At 37.7% G+C, this 12,772-nt stretch overlaps 1 protein-coding gene across 2 annotated transcripts in view; it reads right to left on the reverse strand.

Moving 5' to 3' along the window:
* Positions 1–5,419: 5,419 nt before the first annotated feature.
* Positions 5,420–12,772, reverse strand: part of plekhm3 (pleckstrin homology domain containing M3) — a 43,430-nt gene continuing 36,077 nt past the window's right edge. For both annotated transcript variants that reach the window (XM_039682551.2, XM_089133222.1), the window contains exons 7-8: positions 11,760–11,917; positions 5,420–7,989 (exon numbers count right to left, since the gene is read on the reverse strand). In XM_039682551.2, the coding sequence (XP_039538485.2) occupies positions 7,818–7,989; positions 11,760–11,917 (330 nt within the window). In that variant the 3' untranslated portion in view covers positions 5,420–7,817. The remainder of the gene's footprint in view (positions 7,990–11,759; positions 11,918–12,772) is intronic.

Raw genomic sequence — 12,772 nt, forward strand, 5'->3', positions numbered from 1 at the left:
GACAAAGAAAGCAACCGAGAGGAGCACCTTGCCACACTGATACTCTGCTTGTGAACTAGTGTGCACTATGATGGCATTTCTAGGTCAGAGTTCATTTGTGATGTTATGAATTGTCAACCCCAAAAAAAAAAAAATATTTGTGTCCAGTTTTGTGAAGCACTGAACATACATCTGTAAATCTTCATGACTTATGGTTGCATGATCATGTGGATGATTTGGACAATTTTGCCACACTTGTGTGAAGTATTTTAAATGAAGGAAAATATAAACATTAGATGGAAAAATGTTTCTGAAATGTTGCCTTGACAACTGCCAGAATTTGAATAAATTCGAATTGAAGTACTTAAATTACTAAAACAAATTATTTTTTTTAAAGAAAAACCAATACAATTGACAAAATCACATCAACAAAAAAAGGAATTACAAATTCTAAGAAATATTATTAGTGTATAAATAATACTTAAATAATACAGTCAGCCACATTTAAAAATGTATGAATAGCATTGCATTAAATAACAAAGTGGCATGTATTTGAAAAAGCTGCCCAAACACACTTTCCAACAATATATTGAACACTAAGACATTGAACACTTTCTGGTTGTCAAACAGTGGACCAAGTTCATAGGGAGGAATTAGACCTGCATGTGTAAAGGAAAAAATTACATCATACATCTTCTAGAAATCACTTTTTGAACAGGTTTAAATATCATTGCAAAAATGGCTCAGAAACTGGGAGCAACTGTATAATACCGATAAAGCACAGTCAAAATTTTGTGCTTTTTTAAGAGAGAATTGTGACCAACTATTGCCCATTTCCTACACGTCTGGACTGGCGATATACTGCTCCTCCGTGCACTTACTCAGACAGGAAGCATGTTTTGGAATTCTTCACAAAAGGGTTTCTCTCTCTCTCTCTCTTTCTCTCTCTCTCTCTCTCTCTCTCTCTCTCTCTGCCGCCCTCTCATTGTTGATTCAGTATTCTGTAATCTCACAGCTTTCTATAAGTCCAAAGTTCTCACAGGGTGTGTGCCAGTATGTGTGTGTGTGTGTGTGTGTGTGTTCAAAAGTGCAAGTGACCAATCCGCCTGCTCCGTCAGGTATTTCTAATGCTCGATTAACACTTAGATGACATCAGCTCACAGAAAGTCTGAGAGGACGAGAGTAAACAGAACTCTACATGCCACAGACTTGCTTAGGGAATCAATCATTGAGACAGACATGACCATTACATTGTTTTCCTTGTAACGCTCGGGATGTTTGATTGTGTCTTAAATGCTATGGCAACCGAACCAATCTTGCCAGCCATTTGTGCACCTGTTTCATAGGTTACCTACGAACTTTGTCACACATTAACTACAAAACCCCACCTTAAGGAGTCACACAAACGCCAACTGACTTCCTTTCAGTATACTGTGTCCTTAATACAGTTAGGCCTTGCGAGGGAAATTGCTAGCCTACTTGTATCGAAAGGACTTAGTGAGTCTGTTGAATGCTGATATGGGGAGGAAATAGCCTGATTGAAATCAGTCTCGCTCATGCTCTAGATAAGTCGATCTTGTATTTACTTTAGTTGAGCTGTAGAGATGATGTTGAAGCGAGATGAGGTGTGGTGTCTGTTGTGCTTCATGAAGTCTCCTGAGCATGAAAACATCCCATGGTGGTTGGATTTTCCTCTTTTTTTCTCTTATTCACTCCCTCTTCCCTTTCTTTACATGCCTGAACATGTGTTTGGGCATCTGATACACAACTCTTCATGTCTGTGGATGGACAATTCATACAATGACAACATGATGCAGTCTAAAACCTTAAATCATAGTCCCATCCTAATTTGTTTTTCTGTTTTCCTCAAGAGAAGATTATATGATATGGGATGCTGTTGTTGTATTTAGGAGAAGTGCATTGATAGTATATGTAATTGAAATAGCTTTTGTTAGATATATTGGAAGCGCAATGTTAAAAAATTGGTCAATATAACAACAGGACTATGTACTTTACAAAATATATTTAATTATAGTTATTTACACACACTATAATTTTATTTATTTTCATTTTATTTATTTATACTTTTCAATACTTATTTATACTTAATCAATACCTTTATTCAGCAAGGATGCATGAAATTGATTAAAAGTGGCAGCAAAAATGAATTTTTACAAAGTATTTCTGTTTATTGAGCAGCATATCAGAATGATTTCTGAAGGATCACGTGACACTGAAGACTGGAGGGATGATGCTGAGAATTCAGCTTTGCCATAACAGGAATGAATTACATTTTAATACATATTCCAATAGAAAACTGTTTTAACTTTTAAATTGTAATATTTCCCAGTGATACCGTTTTATTGTAACAAATAAATGCAGCCTTGGTGCATACATGGGTCTAAAGTGACCATATTTTATATATAGGTATTCCTCAATTAACTTGTTTTAAATCGTCATTACAAATCCTTATTTTAAACTTTCCTGTCTTACTTTTCGAATAAAAATCTTTGTCACTTGCCTTCTAATGCACATGGGTCTAAAGATGTTTGCAACATTTTTAAAATAAATGTATTTTATAATTTATGAATGCAGGTATTCATTAAATATCTTGATTTTGATTTCCACAAATCATTATGTTTATTTTTTTTTCTTACATTACAAACAAACACAGTTTTTGGCCCCATGTACTCACTGTTTTGTGCATTTATATATCCTAAAATGATATCATATTAAGTGTAAATTATAGCTTGCCTGCTAAACATCAATATTTGTGTAACACAACTTTGCATAAGAAGATCCCAAACAAATGAGCATGAAAAAGCAGAACACAGCTGATGTGGAGGAGTGTTATTGCTCAGCGGTCCCACGTGTTTAAGCGGCAGGTGGACGTTAGGAAACCAGAGGGTTGAAGCAGACATTCTCTAACCCCTTTTACACGAGAACTGGACCCCGGCGCTCCATCCCATGTCACCATTGTCTCCACCCCTCCTGCCTCCATTCTGCCGTCGTCTTTTTCTCCTTAAACCGCCCTTTTGTTGTCTTTTTCTGATGGCATTTCTGGCCCCTTGTTGTCAGAGTCCTAAATGAGTCTTGACTGGCCTGTGGGCCACTGGAGAAGCACAAAGGAGAGCGTTTCGCTCGCTACAGTGGAGCTATTGTTGCTTTCAACAATGCACTAATTGGCGACGACAATTAAGCACGACCAACACTCAGGTTCAATTTGCCCACTCCTCAATACAAATCACAGGCAAATGAGTCAGACCGTGCACACACAGCTCACACACACATTCACACGGTCCTGCTATAATAACAGCTATTCTCATAAGCATAGTGCAACTACCAAATATATGCTCCCACCCCTTCAGCAAGTTCATGTTAGCTGTGAAGGGAAATACTGCAGAGACTCAAACTGTGAGGAGGGTGAAACAAGTACAGGCTGTTCAGCTTGTCCAGACGGATAGGAAATTCCACAAAAGCTATTTTCTTTTAAATAATTTTTATGTATTGCATTGCAATTATGATTTTATTTTCAAATATAAAAAGATTTGACAAAAATTATGCTTTGATACTTAATAAACACAGTATGTACTGTGTTTGTTTCTCTTTTTTTAAGGTACAACTGCAGCAAATTTTATGTATTGTTCTGTGTGTGAAAAAAAAAATCAGAGTATATCCCTAAAAACATCCCTTTGACACACACACACACACACACACACACAAAAAAAAAGGACACAACAAGTCCAGATATGTGTGAAAACACCCATCTTAAAGGCATCTTCAGCATTGAGCTGTCACACATTAAGACCGTAATGGAGTCTGGGATCAGCAGGACGCCTCGATCTTAAGCCGAGGCTCGAAAACCGGCTTTAGGAGTTAGGGAACAAGCACATTCTCACAAAAACACACACAAAGGAGGAAAGACTTGGCATGTTCCGGCCCATCGGCAGTGGTTGGATTCTCGTGGATTATTCTCTGTCAGAGAAAGGCTTTAGAGCTCTCTAAGGCCAGGACAAATTACTGTTCTCTTTCAAGAGAAGAAAAAAGCAGTTGAGGAGGAAAAAAAACATGAGGGAAGTGTTGAAAAAGTAAACCAAGGAGAGGAGGAAGCGTCTGGGGTGGCCGGCCATTAGCTTAACCGAGACATCACTCAGACAAGAATCAGGAAAGGTTTGCGAAACTATATTAAACAAGCTTAGTTCTTTTTTTCTTTCCGGCACATGTAAGGTGATGAAAGTGAATATATGGAACAGGGGAAAAAATACAGGTGTTCACTAATGTGACCACATGGAAGTGTCCAAATACAGTTTAAATTGTTTTCATATTCAAATATGTGTGTGTCTCTGTGTGTGTATATGGTTACCTATTAAGTTCCGTATAAATGACAAAGTATTACTACTGACCTAAAGCCCTAAATGGTTTAGCTCCTGTGTATTTAATGGACTTTCTATCGCCCTACAATCCATCGCGTTCTTTAAGATCACTAAATTCGATGTTTCTGGTCATTCCTAAGGATATCTAAGTCGTTCTCACATTTAGCTTCTAAACTCTGGAACAGCCTTCCTGATATTGTTCGAGGCTCAGACTCGCTGTCCCAATTTAAAACTAGATTAAAGACTCAACACTTCAGCCAAGCATTCACATAATGCTTACCTTTTATACCAGTGTTGAATCAGTTTGAATGCATTAATATTATGAACAGCAGCTATGCTAATTACTTCCCATCTGCTTTTCTGCTGTTATCTCGGGACAGCGCCTACATGTGAAGAGACAACTCAATGACAGCAATATGTAATTTTTTGTAATTTCAACAAAAACTAATTTATGCTAGTCAGTTAAATAATGTAGTATCCATTACAGAAAACCAAATGCTTAAGTTTTTACAGGCATACACATAAAAAGGCATTGGATCTGTAAGTTTCAAGAAAGTGTCATCAGAGCACTTTTCAGTCAACTGGTCCGAAACTCCCTCACACTGGCCCTGGACCAGCGGAACATCCTCAGTGTTGAGATAGGTTGGACAAATATTTAAAATGCCTTGATGAAGAAAATATCTCCATGGTAACTGTTCTCAATAGAATCATATCACATCAAAAGTCTGAATTTCAAATGTTTATACGTCAGTAACACTGCAAAAAAATTAGAAGCCTCATGCTGTGGTCTCTAACAGGTCCAGTGGTTGTTGGTACAACTCCAAACAGAACCAGATACAAGCATGTGGCTTTTAATTTGGGATTAGCTTGTGATTCAGTGCTTGGACCCACTCCGGTGCACCAGGACCCAAAAGGGAACACCACAGCCACGGCCATGATGCATTTATTCCACTGCTCCCTTGGATTCTGACCAGGAAAATAATCCACGGAGAATCGAAAATACTTTGCAAAATCCTAAAAAGTCAATTTAGATGACGCCATTAGTGGAGCATAAAAAGAGCACAATGTGTTAACTAATTTTCTTTATTGGCAACAGTGGTAAAAAAAAGGCAAAGAAAAGAAGAGGAAAACTGGAAGGAGCCCACACCAGTTTTGAAACACAAATATTTGTCGTTGCAAGAGGTTGTCTGTAATGGAGAGTTTACAGAGTACAAGAAAGCACAGGGAAAATCCCAGAAACTGATACAGAAATTGCAGTAAAATATATAAATACAATAAATAAGTCTGAAACAAAACTGACATGTAAATATACAACTGAGAACAAGATGACAGCAGAAAAAAAAAAATTCCATTACACCTTCAACAAACATGAAAATAAAAGACCAATTTGGTGTACTGAAAGAACAAAAGATATTCACCAAGTACATCCACTGAGTTCCCTTTTTGTTTGTCCCTTTATTCATTGTGTTTAGAATCCCTGATTTTAAAGAACAGTATGAATAATGCAATGTAACATGATACATAAAACTTTCAAAGCGAACATGTTCTTACAGTAACATGTAAAAGCTCAGTTCAAGTTTAAAATGGTGTAATGACAACATCTCTGATTTTGGGAAAATTCCTTTTTTTAGCAAGATAAGTAAAGGCCTTTGCCTTCAAATACCAACATGATTAAGTGATTATATTACAATATATTCTATAGCCTGATATTCTGATTAGATTAAATACTGAAACATTATTTGCTTATAGCTTGCTAATCGAAGAACATCAACAGGCCAATGCGTTGGCTTCCAATTTAGGGCAGGCAAACAAACACAGATTCAATAAATACAACCAAATGTTCCAAAGCGATCATCCATCCACCATTTTTACATCATTCTATCACACACAAACCACATGTAAACCAAGACTGAATCTCATTTAGAAGTAAACTTCTCGGTGCAAAATAAGCTAAAAAAAATAAAATAAACACGTTCTCACAAACAAAATGTAACATGGTAGCAAATGATATGTAAATTGACTTGGACCCATCTGAAAGAGTTCAATTAATGTTATTCGTTGGCCAGTAACAAACTAAAGATGGTTTGTCAAAGTTTCAGAATCAGTTTGAATATTTCACATCCAGTATAACCAGTAACTTGTAGGCGATTTTTGAATTAGTAAAGCTGAATGTGATTTACATCCAACACTTTGTTTGCTGGCGAGGTGTCCAGGAAGAGAGACACTGCTCTTTTCTCCTACGGAAGAAAAGAAAACGGTAAATGAGAAAATTAGATTTAATTGTTATTCTCGGGATTCAAGGGAACACTAAAATGTCGGTCGGCTCGCTAGGTCATTTTTTGTATCGTCCACGTATTGTCGAACTAGAGAACAACAGGTCTGGTCGAAGAACAGCAAGTCAAATAAGGCAGCAAAAGCAAAACAAGTGACTTTATTGCCAATTCTAAGTTCAAGTAGCAAGAAAACACAGTATGTGCGCAGAGAGGCAGCGTGGATCAAAAGCAGAGGTCAGTTAGACATGAATTATGAGCTCGTCCACGGCGGGTTTGCTTTACGTTTCTTGTTAAATAGACGTATGAATGCTAAACAAAGCCCTGGAACTCTAGACTGTAATTTTGGGGTTTGGTGGCTGAGGGTAGCTTGTAATCTTAGACCAGGCGGTTAGCAAGAACAACGTGGTTCGGCTGCTTATAGGCAGTGCCATTGAGTGTTGATAAACAGTAAACTTCAGCTGGACGGGACAAGACAGCAGTCCTAGTTCATGTTACACAACTCAAACCTTCGGTCCACAAAGCTCAAAGCATAACGGATTTAAAATGAAAACAGGTATGCAAACATACTTTGACTGAAAGTGCAATGAACTTATGTATATATATAAAAAAAACATTGGACAAATTGTAAATGCAATAATGAAATCATGTTAAAAACATAAAAAAAGATGTTTTTGCCTAATGATGTTCATCTTCATGTTCAATATCAAGGTTCTTCGGCATCGTAGGTTAACTACAGCGTGGAGGGAAACCGAATGGAGTGGCCAGACAGCCATCTTGCAGCGCTCATTTTCACCAAACAATTAATGGATTAGAAGCTCTATTTGTGTCCAGAAATTGGTTTGAATCATCACTCTTGGATTGTGAGTCTGCCCAAAAAGTGCAATATTTTACATCAGTCGGTGAGAGTGTTTATGTGCAAGTGTGTGAATGTACTATGCCTGTATTTGTCGGTTGGCCCTGACTGTCATTTGGTAGATGAAAGGGAAGGGTAAATTGGTATCATTATGAAGCCTCTGCTCTTCAGGAGCTGAATTATTGTCTCTGTGCCCATCTCTCTCAGGTGAGGGAGAATGTAAAAAACAAAAAAAAATTCCTCTGTTTCTCGGTTTTCAGGGAGCACTTCCACCGAAGGACGACAGTATCTTGTGCTTCTTGGATCCAGCAGCACTCGGACTTCATTAGTGCAGTGTGTTCAGGTGTCCAGCTCAAAGCAGTCTAGCACTTGATCATCGGGGCTGTCGTGAGGGCCGTGCCTCCTCCAGAATGACGCCGGCTTCTTGTGCAGTTCTCTGCGTACACATCGCGGGCACGGCTGAGCTCGCATCCGACACTCGGCGTGGAAGACGGCTCCGCAGCCATCGCATCTGCAGTCAAAACAGAAGAACGCTGATGGTTGATCCAAACATTCATTGATACTCAAAACGGTTCTGTCTCTGCTCTTGTCTGAATTTATAGTCTATGTATAGGTGTGTATATATATATATATATATATATATATACACACACACACATAGATATACAGTTGTCAACATTTGAAGTAGATCAAAACCTTCCATCAAAGTTATAGATGGATTTTGAATACCCGTTCTTGTCTTGGGACAAGTTTGATAAACTTTTTTGATGAATTGAACACCTGTTAAATTTGTCATTAATGCAATAATTAGCTAATCAACCAATCACATGGCAGTTGCTTCAATGCATTTAGGGGTGTGGTCCTGGTCAAGACAATCTCCTGAACTCTGAATGTCAGAATGGGAAAGAAAAGTGATTTAAGCAATTTTGAGCGTGGCATGGTTGCTGGTGCCAGACGGGCCGGTCTGAGTATTTCACAATCTGTTCAGTTACTGGGATTTTCAAGCACAACCATTTCTAGGGTTTACAAAGAATGGAAAAAACATCCAGTATGCGGCAGTCCTGTGGGCGAAAATGCCTTGTTGACGCTAGAGGTCCGAGGAGAATGGGCTGACTGATTCAAGCTGATAGAATATAATAACCAGAACAACTTTGACTGAAATAAGCACTCGTTACAACAGAGGTATGCAGCAAAGCATTTGTGAAGCCACAACACGCACAACCTTGAGACGGATGGGCTACAACGGCAGAAGACGCCACCGGGTACCACTCATCTCCACTACAAATAGGAAAATGAGGCTACAATTTGCAAGAGCTAACCAAAATTGGACAGACTGGAAAAACGTTGCCTGGTCTGATGAGTCTCGATTTACGTTGAGACATTCAGATGGTAGAGTCAGAATTTGGCATAAACAGAATGCGAACATGGATCCATCATGCCTTGTTACCACTGTGCAGGCTGGGGGTGGTGGTGTAATGGTGTGAGGGATGTATTCTTCGCACACTTTAGGCCCCTTAATACCAATTGGGCATTGTTTAAATGAAACAGCCTACCTGAGCATTGTTTCGAACCATGTCCATCCCTTTATGGCCACCATGTACCCATCCTCTGATGGCTACTTCCAGCAGGATAATGCATCCCTTATGTGTGTGTGTGTGTGTGTGTGTATATATATATATATATATATATATATATATGTATGTGTGTGTGTGTGTGTGTGTGTGTGTGTGTGTGTGTGTGTGTGTGTGTGTGTGTGTGTGTGTGTGTGTGTGTGTGTGTAAACACAGTACATGTCCTTTAAAATATATTTTATGCAGGCTAAAATGGTTAGTCCCAGTATAGAACTACTACTTCCTTTACAAGATCAATTAGGAGCTCAAGGGCTCCTCATTCCTCTAAAGAGAAGCGACTTCTCTCTGTGCACCATCATGGGCGGTAGTTGCCCAGTGGTTAAAGTTTTTGGGCTGCCAAGCCAAGACCTAAACCAAGATCACTGTTGGCAAAGAGGTTGCGCAATACTAACCAGAAATACTACTGGTGGTCTATTCCTGAAAACGGTCTGCTTTGCACAAAAGCATAAAAAGGCCTTGTCCTTATTAGAATTTTAGAAAGGCATTCCTCTTGATCTAATATGATTTTCTATAATTAGTCATTTTTAGTAAGCAGAACCCCAGAACTGAAAAAGTCTTGCAATCTGAAGCATGCCCAACATAAATAAAACCTAAAGCATGATAACAAGATAATACTAGCTATTTTAAATGGGCCTCTATAAATAAATTATTTATTTATAACAGTAAGGATCCAAAAGCCATGGTGTGGTGTACTTGGGCTGTGGTGTACTTGCTCATCAGAGAGGTGTGGTGGTGATTTGTGGAATTTATGGATTTACAGTGGGGCGTGGAAACACCCTCTGCTCTTATGATAGCACAGTAGTGGCCTTTTGAGCATGTACTATTACATATACAACATGAAGTGCATACAAACACACCCATGAAATTCTGGATAAACTAAACAGGCCACACATTAAAGCGGTTAATGCAACACCTGGATCCAGCTGTACTAACAGACATGCTCAATCAAGCATGGACAGATGTGACTGTGTCTATCAGTGAATCAATATGTTGAATAGTAAGGCTGTAAAACGATTTATATAATTAAATGCAATGAATCTCCTCAAGCATTCATTCCTTTTTTAGGAGAGAAAATAAAACACTGTCTTGTCTCAGAAAAAAATATAATATAAAATACATAATATATATATAGATAAATATTCTGAATTTTATATGCATTTTTAAAAAGCAAATATATAAATATATATATATATATATATACACAATTTATTTATTTTACAATTATTAACATTTTCCATACTTCTAAAATAAAAGCATGTAAAATGTATGATATTATATATATATACACTCTAAAAAATGCTGGGTTGTTTTAACCCAATTTTGGGTCAAATATGGACAAACCCGAAATGTTGGGTTAAAAATGTAATGTAAAAATTTAACCCAACGGCTGGGTTAGTCCATATTTGACCCAAAGTTGGGTTAAAACAACCCAGCATTTTTTAGAGTGTATATATATATATATATATTGTATTCTTTTTTTTTTTGTTTTAAAGGTCTCGCTCCATACATACTTATACATACTTTATAGATCTGCTAAAAAATAAAATATTTTCCCCATTTCATATTTAAACTTTCGATATACATCGTCTAATTTTCTGTAGACTGGTCAGAATAGAAATAACAGAAATATCGAAAGTTTAAATCCGAAACGGGGAAAAATATTTCAACTATTTTAGATAAATGCAACTTATCTAATTCATTTCAAAATGCAACACAGCCCTAACCAATAGTCATTGAGGCTTTATCAGTGTTGCCGTGTGAGGAGCTATGTTTAAATAGCAGCATCTGTTCTGGGAACTGCACTCCACTTCGCTGGAGAGTCCGAAAGATTCTAGTCACACTGGTGCTAAGAAGACCAGAGAGCGGTTTATCAGCTGCAGGCCAACACACAGCCTGCTGAAAAAAAAGGCTGAGATGGTCGAAGGATTAACTGTCCCCTCACAAAGGGTGTACTATCGCTGCATCATCACACCTCAATCCACCACCCGCTGGGTGTGACTAACATGACACAGAGGCTGGACAATCATCAGCAATGAGCTGCGGACCATTGGACAGATAACTGGCACTTATATAAACCACCTGTGGTTACACTGAGTCTAGTTAGTGAAAAATAATTGCAACAATGGCTGAAAAGTTATGCTGCTTTTATTTTTTTTAGGCCACTGTATGTACACTGTAAAAAAATATTGATGGTTTAACTTAAAAAAGTAACCTGGTTGCCTTAATTTTAAGTTCATTGAACTGGAAAAAGTGATTTAATACAATGAAGGAGATTAATTTAACCATCAGAAACTCAGAATTATATGTTATCTGAACTTAATAAATTATTTAAGTTGATTTGACAAAAGAAAAAAATGTTATGATTACTACACTGAAAAAAAAATATTGTTGGTTTAACTTAAAAAAATAAGTAACCCGGGTTGCCTTAAAATTTTAAGTTGATTGAACTGGAAAAAGTGAGTTAATACAATGAAGGAGATTAATTTAACCATCAGAAGCTAAAAATAATAAGTTATCTCAACTAAATAAATTGTTATAAAGTTGATTTGACAAAAGAAAATATGTTGTGATAACAAATCTTGAAAATATTTTTTTTACAGTGTAGCAGTGAAACGACATTTAGAGGTGAAACAGCGGCTACATGTCTCACCTTCTGGTGGAATTCTCCTGGAAGGGATAGATGACCTGACCATTTTGGCAAAGCTCACAAATGAAGCCCTTCTCCCGGCACAGACTACAGCTGTAGACGTGAGAGCTGGCAAACTTGATCACCTTAGAGAGGAAGGGAGCAAGCTTTCCATCTATGACCTGCAGAAAAGAGAAAGACATTACAAAAGTGAAAAATGTAAGCATTCCATAACTGAGGGGTCACAATAGGAGTCATTTTATTTCACTTTAACATTATATAGTTATTTTTGCTGGAAATAAGGTTATTACGACACCAAAAGTTTAGATTCCAATCAAATTGTACAATCCTCAACACCACTTTCACAGAAAAAAACTGTTAGGAATAAAATAAGGAACTAATTACAAGCAAAAAGGACAAATAAATGCAACAGAACAAATATACAAATATTTATGTTTTGCTGGTAGGTCTATAGAAGAAATATTACAGAAATGTTAGATGTAAAGCCACGCTGTGTGAGCAGCAGCTTTTTGTAAATGATATACTTGCGTAACCGCAGTTGTTATACAACACATTTTGCCATACTCTACCAATGTCGCTCACCCTTACAAGACTGAATCTTGAAATTTACAGTAATCATCTTTTTAACAGTTAGAGGTCTATCTGAGATTTTTAGCGACAGGACAAACACTTAAGAACAAGCTACAATGGGAGCGAAGTACAAAAAAAAGAAGAAGAAAAAAAGACATCACATCAGGAATCCACATGAAAACTAATGAATGCTTGGGGGAGAGTGGGGGGCTGGCTATGGATCGAGGGTGGGGTAATTCCTTTCGGGAGTCTGTCTGCAAAAAATAATATGTGAATGCCATTTATCGGCCAGAGTAGTTAAAAATCGGCCTGGTCTTTGAAAGCGGGGCGCTGAAGAAGGTGTATTGTGGGATGTTGAATGAGACAGGGGAAGGGGCCTAGACCTCCAGTGCATATTCACCAAGGGGGCAGAGACAAGTGGCTACACCTGGCAGCACTGCAGCACA

This window comes from Pimephales promelas, chromosome 7, assembly GCF_988280905.1.
Source record: "Pimephales promelas chromosome 7, fPimPro1.hap1.1, whole genome shotgun sequence".
Lineage (NCBI taxonomy): Eukaryota > Metazoa > Chordata > Actinopteri > Cypriniformes > Leuciscidae > Pimephales > Pimephales promelas.